Genomic DNA, 17,164 nt, shown 5'->3' with positions numbered 1-17,164 from the left:
TAGAAAAAATATTTTATTAAGTAGTAAGAAAACTTATGCTGTGTATTCCTAGACAGAAGACTATTCATCCAAGTAACAAAAATCTCTACTCGGAATTTCTGCCCCCACATTGCTAGACATCAGGTTTGTCTTAATGATAAATTTAGGTTAGTCAAAAATCACAAAATTATGTATTCTAAAATTCATCCAAAAAACCGAGTGAATTTTGATTAAAACAGTTGCATAAAAGGGATTAAGTCTCTGTTAAAAGAAGGTGACGGTGCCAGAGGTTTTTATTATATCTCATTTTGACTGGATAAATTTATTTCCAGTTTAAAAATTATTTTCCTGTCTTTTTTGGAGTGTTTAGTTTTTATTTGATTTTGTGATGATTATATTTGTCTTACATTTTTCATTTAAACCTGAGGAGACAGCAGAGTATGTTATATCAATTTTATTTTTTCTTTACAAGACTCCAGTTTGTTGAAAGTTTTTGCACCAGCAAATTTTCAAGTATATAAGATCCACATTATTGGTAGTGAAAACACCACATTGTTATCTATATGACAATGATTCTACTTTCTCCTATTATATCTCAGAATTACAAGTTCAAAAGTCACCAAACCAAGAAACAAGGGTATGTTTAGGGTTATCTAGACACTAAGCAGAAATATGCTGTTTGAATTTTGATTTTTAGAATCTCTTTTGATTAACATGAATGGAATTCTTCAAAACTCATAGTTTGGTTTTTTTTTTTTTAATGCAAAACCAAATAAATGAGGCAACAGAATTGTAGACACTGGTAACGATCAGACTTACTGGTACATGCCATAGTTGGTGGGTCCTTCTCAGCTCTGAAGTAACCTTTCTCACACTGACAGACAGAAGTTGCTTCTATGTGAGTCAAACTGTGTGGAGGGCACTTGGAGCACTTCACATTTCCAGCAAATGCTTTATAAAATCCAGGCCTGCAAGCTGCAAAGTAAAAAGATGAAGTTTCATTAATAGAAGGAAATTTTGGTCATAAAAAATAAAATCTGTTCCAAGCAGTAATGCTGCTGCTTCTTTCCTTTCCAGTCTAGATATAGATGCTTTGATGATACAATTCTTGATATTTTTTATTTGGTATATGGACTTAAAGAAAACAAACCCTCAGTTCTTGGTGTAGAATGGGGAATTGTTAAGAAAGATAACTTCCCAGTTTTTAGTCAGTCCTCAGTGTTGCTTGAATTTGTCTCCAAACAACTTCACTACTATCACTAAACATTATCTATGTTTTATGTACGTGTATTAACCAAAAAGAGTGACAGAACTTCTTATCTGCCAGAGCTGTTTATACGGCTTCCTTATTGCAGTAATGGACAACTTGCAACACCTAATGTATTGATTACAACTCCTTGATAAGACAGGCATGACATCCCCAAATATTTATGGCTGGGTCTGACTTGCCTACAGTGCCCCAAGAAACCTCTGACAGGAGGGGCACATCAGCTGGTCCCTGTGGGCACGAGAGACTAGAGGATGAGGAAGGGAAGAAGGAAGAGATAAAGGAAGGCGACACTGAAACCCTCCAGCACAAGCCTGAGGTTATCCTGATTGCGTTAGGAAACAGCCTGGATAGCAGCCAGCCTTGGGACAGGGAATGTTGGGGATGACCAGAGTCCATCAGCTCCCCAGTTACCAGGAGCTGGGGTTCCTGCTGTTCTTAACCACAGCACAGGCTCACAGGCGTTTTCGTGCTGGCCTTTAAAGCAGAAACAAGTCATTAAAATGAATCTTATCCCAGATCTGTCAGGCATGCATTCCGCGATATTATTTTAAAATCATCCTCAGACTTTAACACACACATCTAAACAGAGATTTCTTTCTTTTCCTGCCAGCTACCACATTTGAACATGCCAGCATGTGTTGCAGTTACTGTCTTCTGGCTTCCCCACATGGAAACATTAAAAATGAAAGAGCAACTCAGACATGCAGAGATTTCACAGACTCCTTTTCCTCCTGCCTCCTCCAGTGGTACAATGGAAACCAGCACTATAAATATAATTTTGAGGTTCCACATGGCTTTTTCTCACTTTGACATATTCAAGACTATTTTTTTTTACACTGCTAGAGGATATAGGCAGTACTTCCTTTTCTTGTAGTAAGATACAAAAAGATTTAAAATCAGGTGTTTTAAAAAAGTCCCTCAAAGGATGCATTTAATGGATTCAGTGTCAGTTCATATTGATTGAGTTATTAAAAAGGATTAACTCATAGATAACATATACACGATCAGTTTTTCTTCTGATTCCGAAGGCTTTTCTTGATATAAAAGCAGTTTCAGTAGTAGCTGAATGAAAAGGAGTTAGATGACACTGAAAAAGATAACACTTGATTGCCTCTCAGAACCCAAGAGCCAATTTTTCAAATGCAATTTCAAGAGCTTAATTTTGACCCAGCAATTTCAGCAGTTCTCCTCCCAGTGTGTTGTTCTGACTTTGCTGAATAGACATTAGGGAGGGATCCTGCCCTGCTGCCACTGATGGGGGGGGGGGAAAAAAAAAAAGGATTTCAGGTGTTAGACATAAAAGGGGTGGGAACAGCAGGGATTTTCCCCTTGAAAGTAGGCTACTGGTCTGATGCAATTGTCATTATGGTGAGTGGCAATTTTGCAGTGATTGGAAAGGCAGCAGGTTTGGGGCAGGGAAGAAGGCAGCACTGTAGACACAGGCTGGAGGCACTGACTCCTCTTAGCTCTGCTGGAAGGAAGAGAGGAGGTAAGGCAAAATTGGGGGGTGTTATGCTTGTCTGCTCCCTGCTTATCTTCTCATGCCCAAATCCTGACCGGATAAATATTAAATTCTTGCTTTATTTCATATGTGGTGTTTGTGACTCAAAAGCTGGTAATTCCAGACTACAGTTTCATTCAAAGCAAAATTAGTTCTCTTTAAAATCCTCAATCAGTTCATGTCTGTCAGTTCTGAAATCATTCCTTCTTCCCCCCAAACAACAAATCACTTTGGATGGAAAGAAACACAGCATTCTCTTTCAAGAGCAATATTCTGTCCAAAATTCAAGAACTTCACTATTTCAAAATAAAACTCAAGGAGAAGATTCATTTCCAACTCAAACAAAAAGCAAATGTTTTATTCTGGAATGGTAGTCTCTATTGTATTTAAAGCAATTATGGTTTTGATGTGGTAAGTCTTTTAAAAGAAAGCACATACATACTCATGGAAAAGGTCAAGGGAAAAAATAAATGGATTAAGGTAGATCATTTTACTTACTCTGAAGCCAACTCAAGTATGTCTATCCCTTAAATCAAGTATGTGTCAAATTCTGTGGCAGAGAAGCTACAGGGATATCAGGTAAGCTTTTCAATTGAGAGGTATACAAAGGTATTAACAACCCACTCCTCACCCAAATGCAGAATCTTACAATCATGATTATTGATACTTCCAAGTAAAAAAACAGCCCTTCAAAAACAAGATAAAATAACATAAACTGAAAGCTCCCAAATGATCACAAGCTTGGGAAAACCCATCCCTCTGGATATCTCAGAGCTGACTGCCAGCATTCATGGTGAAAGAAAATGAACTGCTACTCTGTCAAAGTCAAGGAATATGCAGCTTCAGTCTGAAATACCGCACTTAAGCTGCTGTATAAATCTAAGCTTAGACTCTGTTACCAATTATGGTGTTTCAGTGGCAAATTAAAATAATTGCTAAACTTACAATTTTCAACAGAAAATCTGCAAATGATTTCTAATGATGACTACTTAAAAAAAAAAAAAAAAAAGAAAAAGGTTTCTTTTCACCTGTGCTATCACAGAGTACTTTTTTTATCTCCCAAATCACTGGGTGACATCTTGTTTCCCCTAATGTTTTCTACCAGAAAGTGACTTTGCGAGTTAGTGATTATAGAACTGCAAGAAATTTGACTTTTGTAAAGCCTGGGGAAAGATAATATATTGCCTTAAAGGCTCAGTAATTAGCAGGGTAACTGAATGAACAAAGACGCTACAGGTTTCTCCAAAGAAATATGAGTGATCAGGCAGAGAAACACTGATAATTTAACTGGCTTCATAAAAGACAACACATCTATAAATGCGCTTTGCTGCAGCTTCACCAGGATTTGACTGCGAGTTTTGGAAACTACAAAAGTTTTGTAACTAATATGATTTTCCTTATTTAATGTTGAGTAGGTGGGATTTAGTTTTGATTGATTCATGGCCACCTGTGGGTCGCCACCCCGGCCCAGCCCACCCCGCAGGGCCCACGGTGTGGGGACAGGTTCTGCCATGGAGCCCCCAAAACCTCAAACAATGTCTGGATCTTTCTTACGGCAAGTGCATTTTTTTTTTATTTTAAAGCAGCATTTTCACTGCTCTGTGGGAGCACATCATTGTCCAAGATTCCAGTTTTCAGTTGTTTCAATTTCATCTGAATCGACCACTACAGTGTTCGCTGAAGTAAGGTGAATCCAAAGGAAACTTAGGAACAACTTTTAGGTATGTCTGACACTGTTGGTCTGTGGGTGGGAAGGCATTTGTCATGAAAAATGGATTTTTTACAGCTTGCTGAGAACCCATCAATCACATTAAATCAAAGAAGACTCTGTTGTCATTTACAATGAATGGCAACCATCAGCAGCTGTGGAAGAGGTGTTTTAATCTTTCTGAATCACACACTTTGTTATGCATTTCCACCTCATATATTTTTTTAACCTTGCTTACTGGATCCCGCTAATGCCCTGTGAGACTGCTATCTTTTATATTAGTTATATTCTGAATGATTTCAATTTGAAAGTCCTCTTACCCCTCTGCTATCAGATAATTTTATAAAAAGGCAATCAATAAGGCCTGATTCTACTCTACCATTGCAGAAAGAAGGAACTATATTACTTTAACCAATTTATATTTTAGTAGAAGGGTCTAGAAAAGATAGAAAAGAACATGAAAAAAGAATGCAATGGAAGTCAGATGCTCTATATTAAAAAAGGCAGAATACAATCACAAAATCAAGATTAGGATATTACAGAATTAGGACAACAAAGCTATGAGGACAACCTTTGAATGTGAGTACTACCTGGTTAAATCATCTTTCTCACAGGATTTTTGTCTTATTCAGGTCACGAATGGACTGTGAGGGGGATTCACTTTGGGTCATGTTCAAACTGACAGTGAGACTGTGCAGCATGAGTTGCCAGAAACCTGAGGAAGAATGCAGTGGAGGAACGCCAGCCATCACAGACTAAAAATTATCCAATATGCTAGCTAGTTCAAACTACAAAAATAAAAGACATCGTGGTACTGAGAAGGCAAAGCCCCCTAGACATCCCTAGAAAACTTAATGACAGAATGACCCAGCTTTGGGGGGACAATAGATTGATTGACAATTGATTTCCCCTTTTCGTTTGCAATAAACGTGAAGAGTAATATTTCTGGGCGCTGTGGTCTGCACTTAAATGCACCTGTGTTCATATGCTGCACTCAATGTCTTCTCTTGCCAATATCTCTGCCCACTAATATTTCCATTGTTAGATTTGGAGAGCTGACAGGAGCATTACTCAAACCCTTTACTTCAGAGAGGAGCAAGGCTGAGGAGACACAAAGAGGCAGGCATAAGGCTGCTTCTTCAAATATGACTACATAATGACAACAGGTAAATGAAATTAAATGTTCTTCCCCTTTGTGCTGACTTTTTTTCCCCAGTGACTTTTCTGTCATTGCCACATTTCAATATTCTATGGAGGCTTTTTTTACAAAAAATTATTGGAAGAAATGACAAAGGAAATAATTGCCTCCTATCGACCAGTATTTTCAATTCACATCAGTGCATTTTTTTCTCTGTATAAAACACCGGTTTCAATACAATAACTTGAACAACTATTCAGGTCACATAAGATGTTTTAAAACAATCTGAGGTTTATCCAAAAAATACATACAGACAAGATATTAATTATTTTATCATTGCCTGTCATACTAGATACATTTCAACAGCTTATCAAAGAGCTGGGGGCTGTGCTGCACAGACCAGGTGAATCCTCTTCCGCACAGACTAATATCTGTACCACAAAAAAAAACCCCAAACCTAAAACCAAAAGCGAGCACTAGACTAGAATGAAAGAATATGATTCTAAATTCATAGGTACTACTCCAAGAAAGAGAGGGAAAATGTTTTCAATCCTGATAAAACTCTTTTCCACCTAATTCTTAGAACTAGGTGAATTTTTTTTTCCCAGACTAATAAAGTAAATAAAATTTACTACTGCAACAGGTAGATGGCATGTAAGGGTGTTCCACTGAACACAGAATTAGCAAATTAGCGTTCCAATGAATACAATAAATCAATACAAAATTAGCAAAACAAGCAGCTGAAGAGAGGTTCATTTCATTGAAATATCAAGCACTGAAATCCAGATAAAGACAATATCCTTTAAAAAAACCCTGTTCGTAACACAGGCTACTCAGCTGCACCCTTTTCAAACTACCCTTTTGGAATGTTTTATAAAATGTAGTCATGAGTCAAAAGAGATTTTTTTTTTTTAGGAAAAAGTTGCTATATTGCAACTTACATCAATTTTGTGTGGTTTTAGTTCAGATACTCCCTCCTAAAGTCTCACAGAAGTGACAAAAATGGCTGCAAAGCTGAGGTAACTTTATCAGGGATGGAAGAAGAGAGACAAAACCAACAGGAGGCACCTTCACGGATTTGTGCTGCTGACTCTGGTGGAGATCCCTGAAGTCCAGTAAATTGGTTGAGGTGGGAACTACAAATACTCAAATGCATTGCTCCATACCCAGGTAAATTAGTCTTTATTTCTGTCGATATTTTATGGATAGACCTCATAGAAAAAGCACAATTAAACAGATTTCACAAACCCTTAAAGGGGGACAGTAAAAACACTGCTTTCTATACTGCGTAATTTTTAAAGCAGCATCCCTGTGTTTGAGGAAGATAGTGAATGAAAGGAATCAGTCAGGCTAATTAAGGCACACAATAGAAATGGTAATCAAGGAACATGACAGCAGAGAAAAAGAAGGGAAGTAATCTATTCCTGCAATATATCAGTGCATACTCCTGGGATCAAGAGAGTCTGCAGGAAAAGAATGGAAGGAAAAGATCATTACCGCTGCAAGCAGCCATCTCCAGCATCACCAGTACTCACCTTTAAACAGAAAAGGAGAAATGTAACCCTGAGAACACTTCAGGGCACTGCAGAACTTACTCACTGAGTCCTCAGATCTGTCCACAGTAGCTGTAAAACTCTTTATTTTAAAGTATAATATCAATAATGCTTTATTTCATTGTTCTTTTCTACTTTTTAATCATTGTTCCATTGTTGAAATTAGCTGGAAGGACTTTTGGGGGGAGGGGATGAGGCAGGAGTGTGATAAGTTTATCAACGCTGTGGTGAACGCAGCAACAAGAAATATCATTTATTACAGCTACAGAAGGAACCTGTGTTCCATGGAATTTCTCTGTATTATTTCAAGAGGAATTAATGTCCAACTTCTCTTTCCACAGCTCCTGTGTACAGCTGAGGACTAACTTATCATGAGACACTACAAACAGGCTGTAGACCATACCAAATATTTCTTTCTGGAAGAGGAAAAAAACGATCTGAAAAGATCAGATCCATTTTGTGGCTGATTCCTTTGCACTTCATCTGTCTCCTGTATCTGCTGGTGAGAACGATTACAGAATCATCATCTCCTGGTCTGAACAAAATAACCAAATGCTAGAAAAATACCTCTCAACTATGAGAAAGATTTAAAGTACCTTCACACCAGATACATAGCCAAAAATTGGTCATCTATGGAGAGGAGTGTGTCAACCATATTATATCCTTATTATATATATCAAATATGTGTTATTCTCCCTCTCTGTCCCCTCTACTGAGATCATAAACTGTAGTTTCTGTCATCCCTCTCCTCATTTTTATTTCTTCTTTCCCCAGTATGTGAAACCTTTCCATTTTCAGCTCTGAACATATGATGAATAGTTAGTCATGGATTTCTCTTTTTTCCTGTGCAGTAACAGCCCCTTGGAATCTGCAGATGCACTTTTCCTTACCCATAACAAATTAATCTGCTAGCCTGGGTTAATTAATTCCTATGACAGCTATTATTCAATTTGCTTTGCACGTGTGGTTTTTTTGGAACCAGTTTTTTTTCTGAGGCTTTCTCCAGTTTTGACAAAGACAAAACTTTCTAGAGAAGGCACACCTTGAAGGAATGGAATATCCTTTACAGGCAGTTATTAACAATAAAAACCTGAAGTACAGCGCAGTCTCTATTTACAAGGTTACAGTTTCTTGTTATGGCCTTATAATAACATTGCAGGGTTTTTTAATGGCTTAAGATCGAAATACAAATTTTTTGAGGTTCACTGCTTTCACTACAGCAATTATTCTGATGACAGATCAGCTAAAGTGATGCAAATTTTTCTTCTCTGTGTTAACTGTCTCTTTTACATTAGTATAATTAGCAAGAAGCAATAGCAATGAGAAAACAATCTAAGCCACTTTAAAAAAATACCTCAAAAATCCAACATTTAACAGGAGAGGCTTAAAATCATTGCTTGCATTTTTATTTATGGTCAGCAAGATTGCACATTCAGGTACAGGTTTGAATTGTGTGATTTATTTAAGGCCCTGCTTTATTTGCATGTACATGTCAGGAGTTTGGGCACACAGACAAAATTACTGTAATCATGGGGAATATTTAAATGCCCCAATCCAGACAGGTAATTGTAAAGTTGGGTAATTCATATGCAAGAAATGCTGAAATGTTCTTATAAAATCAGGCATTTGGCCTTTGAAATAGAGTCCTTCTGGACGTGTTTGCAGAGAAGCTCACAAACTTGAGTTTTAAAGACACCAAACACGATTAGTGACTCCCAGACTATTTCAGTTTTGACTTACCATTGAAAATAAAGAACTCATGCCTCTGTGAGAACCAAAGCCAATTTTCTTTTGCATTATCTCTGAATACCCACAAGCTCACAGGCAAATAATCTTGATTATTAAAAATAATTTTCAACCCATCTTTTTGTCTGCTACATTACTGCACTCAATTTTCTGTAATCTTGTTCTATTCTGTCATTGCTTTAAGACGTAGGAGTAACACAATGTGGTAATTGTGAATAAAAATTCGGTGGTTTATGTCAGCAACTAACACCGTATTCAAATACCTATTTTGCCCTGGAACCAACACATAAAATTCCGTAATTAGTTAATTCAAGTTTTCCTTTTCCTCATATCCACATAGAATCACCTGCAGTACTTAGCCCCAAATTACAATAACTACTGAATTGTATTTATACAGGTACAGATGACACCAACATTCCTGGGGTTCTTTTTTTGTTTGGTTGGGTTTTTTGCTTGTTTTTTTCACTTCATAAACAAACATCGCCAACTTCTCCTAACCCACCATCACATTCAGATTAATGTCAATTTCAGTGTATAGGCAATGCCTTGGTAACCCAAGGGGAAGCTCTGACTACTGTCTCAAAAATTCATCTACTGGCCTTCTAGGACAGGAATAAATCCTTTGATGATGCAACCCCATCCAACCCCATTTAAATAAAGCAAAAGCCATGAAGGTGCCCTTTAGCTGAACAGGTTTCTTATTTGTGTTTCATTTTAGTAGTTATGTTGGGATAAATCTTCAATCCTTGTGTCTGGGATATTTCACATGATTGATGACAAGAATCAGAGTTAAGTATTTCTACTGAACACACTGATATTTCACAGGAATTTCACAGAGATGAACCACGACTTTAATATGAATTCTCAAATAATCAGGTTGATATGAAAAATGTTCCCTCCAATAAGGCTTCTAGTACTGATAGAGAAATTTGAGCTTAAGAACACAGGTAAGTATTACTATAAAAACATATTAAATCTCCATAAAAGCTGAATCTTTCCTGAAAGTGCTGAAGAAGCACCAGAGAGGTTTATTTCTAGTTTTCAGCTGTGGTGGGTGCACATTACAGTGTTAAGTATTTTCCGAATGAAGAAAATAACATTATCCCCACCCTGAAAAATCCCAACCAAAGCTTTAAGCTTAGAGAGGTCAGTGGGACTTCTTCAAGATTTTCTAGCAGTTCATTCTCCTGAACTACAGGTGCCAGGCCCTCACATGTCACAGGCCAGGAGGGGTTGTAGCTCTTTAAATGAGGAGCCAAACACCTCAAAACAGCACCATAAAATCATCCCAAAACTAATTTACTTTATTCTTTTTTTCCCCACTTTTCTTCACAGCTGCAAACATACAAACACACAGATTTGGCATGAAACTGACCTCTTAACTACAGACTGTTTATCTTAGGATTATTAAGATTAAGCTCAAAAATTATTTTTTTTAGAAGCTATTAGCATCACCTTAGTAGGACTGTGTGGATATGGTACCCTGCTATTTTTAAGTATGTAAATTCACATGACAGTTTTCATTCTGAAAGAAAAATGTTTAAAGATTTAAATAGGCTTTTGTGGTTTTGGTAACATTTCAGGGCAATTACACACTTAAAAATAACTGGCAACAAATTTTATACATAATTTTAGATATTTGACTGATGATTAGACATGTCTGGAATAATCCCTCAATCAGAAGAAAAATAAAATTCAGAATTATGATTACACAGTCCACAAAAATGACAACTCCTGATGTTGCACTGCCATTCCTCATCAGACTGTGAATTTAATTCTGGTAAAGTTTAAGTCCATTTTAGCTTTTAAATGCTCATTAAGAAGTGTGCAGGACAGAGCTTTTGAGTTGATAAATATCTCTGCTCTAGCTGAGGTGTGGACACATGACAGGAAGCAAGAGAGCTACAGCTCACGCACTGGTCTGTGGACTCTGGTTGTATCTAAGTCCTACAGCAGTTAACATTACATTTATTTCACACCTGGGGGTGGCACACTGCTTGTATGTGGTCAATTTTCACCTTCTCCCTTCACTTACATCCACATTTCTCATACTGTGAGCAAAATGACTGCGAGACAAAGGTCAGGAGCTACAATTCTGACAGCAAATGAGACACCGCTGCCTTCATTCAGTATATGGAACTGTAAAATTCAGGAATCTGTGATCATCTAAAAAGTAACAATGGACTGCACCATTTGACATCTTTTTTATTTTATAATTTTTTAATAGAAAACTCGTGTGAGACAAACAGCCACTCTCTTAAACTCAGCTACAATAATGTAACTACACTTGCCATGAACATTTTCAATCAGCATAAAAAAGCAACACAGCCACAGATGTTTAGTTTTAGAAAAACAGATACATGATATAGAAACACATACACAAAACTACATTAATTTTATTTGGGAATAAAAAAAAATATTTCTAGAGAGTCAGCCATAAGAGAAGTGGCTGAGGGAGCTGGGGGTGTTCAGCCTGGAGAAAAGGAGGCTCAGGAGACCTTTTCACTCTCTACAATCACATGAAAGGAGGTTGTGGCAAGGTGGGGATCAGTCTCCCAGGTAAAATGTGACAGGAACGTGAATTTGATAACTCAGAGACACCAAAAAACCAAAACGGAGATCTTTCTGTTAGATGATGCTTAATGCCATTTATGTCATGCAAGAACTTTTGTTACGAACTATAACATTGCTTAAAACAGAAAGATTATCTTATAGTATCTAAGGATAGTAAATAACAGTATTTTCAATTCGCAATTATTGCAATGATAAATGTTTTAGGGTTCAACAGAAGCTCAGATCGAAAATGGAAATCGATATGAAATTAATACACCTCATGTAAGTTCTAAATTTGCGTGTATACATTTCAAACCTATCACAGCTGATGAAAAGGGGCCTGACTGGGAGTCCAATTAAGAAAGGCACAGGAACTGGAGCTACAGGTAATTTCATTTAGAGGCGGCATTTGATCTGCAAAAACATATACATCATCTCCGGTATTATTCTTGTTATCAGCTCAGGCTACAAACCTGTAGTATTTCTAATAATTAGGAATTAATTACACCTTCTCTACATCCTCATCCCCCTTTCCTCCATCATATATTATGAATTCTGTACTTGCAGAATGGATCCTAATCAGTCTCTATGTTCACACAGAGTGGCGATGCATTCAAGGCATACAAACATCCCACAGGGAGGCCTGTCAGGTATATTCCCTGCCACTTTTAATCATATTTGGAAGAAAACAATGACCTCGGATAGTTTTTTTTTTGTTTACAGAAGGCCTTAAGACAGCCATCAAAAGCGTAAGAACAACAGAAAAGTCAATGCAAAGAGGATATCAGTGAGTTACTATAATATTGCTGAAATATAAAATCGGAAGAAACCTCTGTTCACATTAAGTGCTAGCCTTCATAGTGCTTCTAGTATCTCCTTCATTATCCCAATTAACTCTTTAAAATTTCATCCCTAATATTTTAACAGCTTCTTCATAGATTGCTTCCTACTGCATAACTTAAACACATACAATTTTAACGATGTTTGTGGAATAATGAGATTTGAATCAACCACGAGACTCCTAATCTTAATTGGCAAGAGGTGTGGGAAGATGGAAAATCTCCTTTCCCCATAATCTAATCAAAGCCAGCAATATCAGCTTCCAGAGTGCAACATCAGCATTTCCCCTGAAGGGCTGAGCAGGAGGTTAGGAAAAAAATTAATTGTGAACATTAATGTAAATACCAAAAGTTCATACTGGTCACTCTAAGTAAGCCACCTCAGCAACATTTGTGCTTTCTCTTGTACTCTGTCACTCGTGTTGGTGGTGCTGCTTTCTGCATCCCAGCAGGTTGAAGCGGGAGCTGTGTTTTCCCAAGGGGTGAGTTGAAAGTGGAAATGTTTTCATGGGAAGCCCACAAGAACTCAGAAATCAGAACTACTGCAAAATCATCTGGTCAAAGTCAAAGGCGGGGGGAACTTTCAATTCCATTCCTAATTCAGAACAAAAACACTTCTGCAAGAGCTTTTAGAAGATATTCTCTGATAGAAGGAAGAGGAAAGAACTCCTGTGGTGCTTGTGACAAACTGGAGTTTAGGGCTGTGCTGATTTTGCATTACAGCTGTAACAACCCCTCCTCTCCCTGATGCTAATGCTCATCAGGTGCATCAGCACTCAGGAGACTGGGGAAAGACACAGATTGTCCCTGAGCCCTCATGAGCAGCAGCCACAACTCACCTCCTGCAAGATGGAAGGGAGCTCATCTGAATTCCTAAGCGCTTGCTTTGAGGGGGGCCATGAAGATGAAGAGTGTGGATCAGTACAATGTGGAAAGTATGAGGAATCATCAAGGTTCCTGAATAATCCCCTCTCATAGCCACTAACAAAGTGCTAGAATTAAAAAAAAAAAGTAACTTGACTTTTCAAAAACAGATAAAAAAGAAGGAACTCTCTTCACACCACAAACAGCAGTAATCCCTTTATGGCTCCTTGAGTCCACACAGGCGAGTTTGCCTGGATTTCTAAAAACAGCCTGAAACCGTAAAAAGATGAAGAGATACTTTTCTGTGTTAATCTCCACACAGATAAGGTAAGATTCTAAAATCCCCAAGACAATCCCCAAGGCAGGGATGTCTGTTTGCCTACAAAAAAATTTCAGTGAGTACCAACAGCATCTATCATCTCTCATCTTTCCTCTAAAACATACAGAAGCAAAGGTGAGGTGTTTGATACACAGCGGAGTAAGAAAGCAGCTGGAATTACTGCAATTTATGCATAACAAGCCAGACAAGCTGTTGCAGCTGATGGTTATGCATTTTAGCACAGCCTGCTGCTGGCACATTGTTTAAATAAAAAAATATGATGCCCACACATTCAAAGCAATGATGGAGAGCTAATGATCAGTTTCACAGCAGTGGGCTGTTGCTTCCTAATTGTTATTTGGACTCATTTTTGATAAGTTAGAGCTGAGTTTTGTTTTATTAAGTGCTATATTTTACGCAATATATCCTTTATTACATAATATCAAGCTGAAGGGAGGGATTACAGCTAAAGTGGCAAATTGCCATTCTACTGGGCAAGCCTGGCATGCACTAACCACAAACATGGGATGAGCTATTTCTAGAGTATTATGGCCTTCCTGGTGGCAGGGCAAAGCTGCCAAGGGTACCCTCAGGGTCAGTGTTAGCAGTGCAGTGGCCAGGATTTAAAATGCTGTAATAAACTGAACATTATTTCATCAGATGCAATGTGCCCTGGTTTCTGTCTGACTTTCACTCATCTCGGTGCACTAAAATAATTCAAGGGACACGGGGTTACTTTCCTTTTCTACTTCTTTACCACATCAAGTTCAAGCAAAGCACACTGAAATAGAACTGACCTGACAAATGACTGGCGGTTTCTCTTGGGCTTCAAGAGCAAAAAAGGTGTTACAGGAAAAATGCAGCCTTTTACTGACTGTAGGCTTTACCCAGAATGGAAAGAAATAGAATTTGTTAGCACTTCTAACTGGAGAAAAGCACCTGGCAACTGCTAGCATTTCCTTTGTATGAGACAATTTATAGGAACACTTGCATGTACGTTAAAGTGTCCAGCTGTCAAATTGAAGAGGAGGTCCGTTCGGATAGTGATGCATTATATATCAAATGAGAAGTATAAACAGTAATAAATATATAATAATACATTGACCCTTAGCAAATCCTAGCCCTTAATTTTGCAACTAGTTTGAAACCTGCTAACATTGACTAGAAATTGTTTTCACTGATCTAGTAAATTCCCGTTAATGTATTGTGAACTTTGAAAAGGTGCATCCTGTGGCTTAGGTATTCATGGACAGGAAGGAGGGTCCAGTTGATGGAGTCTTGTACCAAAGGGCAGGGAAAACAGTAGAAAGAGAGATGATTTGGTGTTGTCAGTACAGAGACCCAGACACTTCATGTAAGCATTGCACAGAATATTAACCCGGCACTGCAAAGCAAACAGCCAACTAAAATTTAATATGGTAAATTGGCAACCAGCTGGATTTTGTTTTCTTCACTGTATGCCAGTATATTAATTTTATTTTTATTACATAACCTGGTGGGTTTTGTGGGTTTATAACTCATATTTTTAAGCACTACAGTCCAGTTCTGTCCATCTCAATTTGATAATTAGACAGCCCATGGCGTCACAGAATTCCCTATGACAGAAGTCAGTGCAGGAGCACTGGTGGCTCGCTGAGCGCTCTGTGTTGTTAAGAAAAGGATCCTCTGAGACCTGCTCACAGACGAAGCAGAACTAATCAATGCCTCTCAGACAAGCTGATTACCTGGAAATCAATCAGTCAGGGAGCTTGTTCTGTAAGCCTTAAGGATATGAGCAAAGACTAAATGTAACTTCCAGCAGAAGTAGCACAGAAAACACATCTATGAGGCAAATATCTGTTACACAGATACAGAGAGCACACTGGAGCACAGGAGTTCTTGTTACTGTCCCAGAATAGTCTGCTGTGACATGGAAAGCCCAGACATTCCTATTCCATCAGTCAGCGTCTCACAGCAACTAATTTTCCACCAGTGATCAGGAAGCTCAGAGCACTCTTTCATCAACACCCAGGGAACTGAACAGCTCCTGGTGCAGAACACTTTGCCCTTCTGCTAATGCAGTTTGTGTTTCAGATTCTGTTTGTGACAAGCTTTGAATTCTGCCTGGTTTTAACATGGCATTACAGCTGCTGGGTGTTTCACTCTGTTACTGCCAGGTCCAGAGATAGCACAACCTGGGGAAAGGAAAACAAGTGCCTGCAGCAGCTGATTGACGGGCCTGAAACACCTGGGAGAAGACCATCACACAAGGAATAATGGCTTGGAGAAAAACAAATTAGGAGTCGATTTATATTCCAGGAGACATTTTATTGCCTGCCATTCTCCATGCCACGGAAATATTGTGATGGATTAGGGTGACAGAAGAGAATTGCTAGCTGCTGGTAGAGACAATTTGAACAACGAGGTGAAGGAAACATACCATGCTCTGCCTCTCTCCAGAACATGGTGAGCTTATTAGTCACTGGAAGCACCTCAAGGTGTGTTGTTCCTCTGTAGATTCACACTGTGGGCATCCCTAACCCCCAAATCTGGTGAAGTTTAAGGTCTGTATTCAAAGGTCAAGCACTCCGAATAGCATTAAAAATTAACCATAATATAATCTCTTAATAGAATCTTAAATAATCTCTTTCATTTGATACCAAACCCTCTCAAACTTATCCAGATCCATACAAGCAGAGCTTTCATGCCAAAGGAAAGTGGTATCTGAAAAGGGAAGTGAAGAACTGGGCTGGCCAGGTATAAATTGAGTCATGACTTTCCTAAAGTAGCAGTGGCCATGACCCAGCCTGGCCTCAAGTAGTGTGTTACCATGATAACTTGCCCAAAAAACCCAAAGGTGGAGAGGGGAAACCGAAAAGAGAAGAGAACCTTTGTTTCACAGCCCACTGTCATGAAGGGAGATGACTAGAAGTGAGCCAGAATTCCCAAAGCAACGGGGCCGTCAGTGGTAGTCCTGAGACCTCTCAGATCTATCACAAGAGGTCCCGAGGACTGTCATGGAGTCTTTCATCAGAACGGGAGATTTCTGGGAGATTCCGGGTGCTTCCATAAAAATCCTGCATCCCCTCCATCAGCCTGGCTTTCTCACTGAGTCTCTGACACCTGCTGGCTTGTCACTAGAGGGGACAGAGGTTTTCTGTGCCCATGCTGCTCAGCGTGCACTGAGATGTACCTTCAAGCACAGATGTTCTGAAGTGAGGTTCAAAATGTCAGCCTTGAAAGAAATCCTCAAAAGTAGAGGATTTGAGAAGGAAGATGCGCTTGTCAGGTAAAACTGCAGCAGCTGCTGATATACAGGGGCCAGAAAAATAAAGGGCATAATGTCTTTACCCTCGTCTCAGGGGTCCAGCCCCGGCACAGTCCAAACACTGAGCTTGTTTCACTTCGTCCTGCCAAAATTAGAGTGTGAAGAAGAAAAGTGAAAGAAATTCAGGGAGAAATCCAACAGCCTTTGGGCAACCCTTCAGGAACCAGCTTTGAGCTAGGGAACAGCCTGGTGTGTTTCCAGGGTTAGCCCAACAATTGTTTTACTCTTTGTAGGTACCTGAGTTGGGCCAAGCCACCCGTTTTCCCTATAATGCTCAGCAAAATACAGAAGCCTTTTGGAGGGGATTCCAATATTGGATCTGAAATCAAGGCAATGCCCCAAATACCTGGACAGTGAGGAAACAGGTGGAATTTCTAAAACGTTTCA

The 17,164-nt window shown here is 38.7% G+C and overlaps 1 protein-coding gene across 2 annotated transcripts in view; it reads right to left on the bottom strand.

Moving 5' to 3' along the window:
• The window catches only part of EPHA6 (EPH receptor A6), a 355,785-nt gene that overhangs the window by 182,339 nt on the left and 156,282 nt on the right, over positions 1–17,164 (bottom strand). For both annotated transcript variants that reach the window (XM_066207884.1, XM_066207890.1), the window contains one exon: positions 799–954. In XM_066207884.1, coding sequence (XP_066063981.1) covers positions 799–954 — 156 coding nt within the window. The remainder of the gene's footprint in view (positions 1–798; positions 955–17,164) is intronic.

This window comes from Chamaea fasciata, unplaced genomic scaffold (assembly GCF_029207755.1).
Source record: "Chamaea fasciata isolate MVZ Bird 193981 ecotype frontalis unplaced genomic scaffold, bChaFas1.0.hap1 SCAF_2, whole genome shotgun sequence".
NCBI lineage: Eukaryota > Metazoa > Chordata > Aves > Passeriformes > Sylviidae > Chamaea > Chamaea fasciata.
The sequence above is the reverse complement of the archived record's forward strand: the minus strand, read 5'-3'. Positions and strand labels throughout refer to the sequence as shown.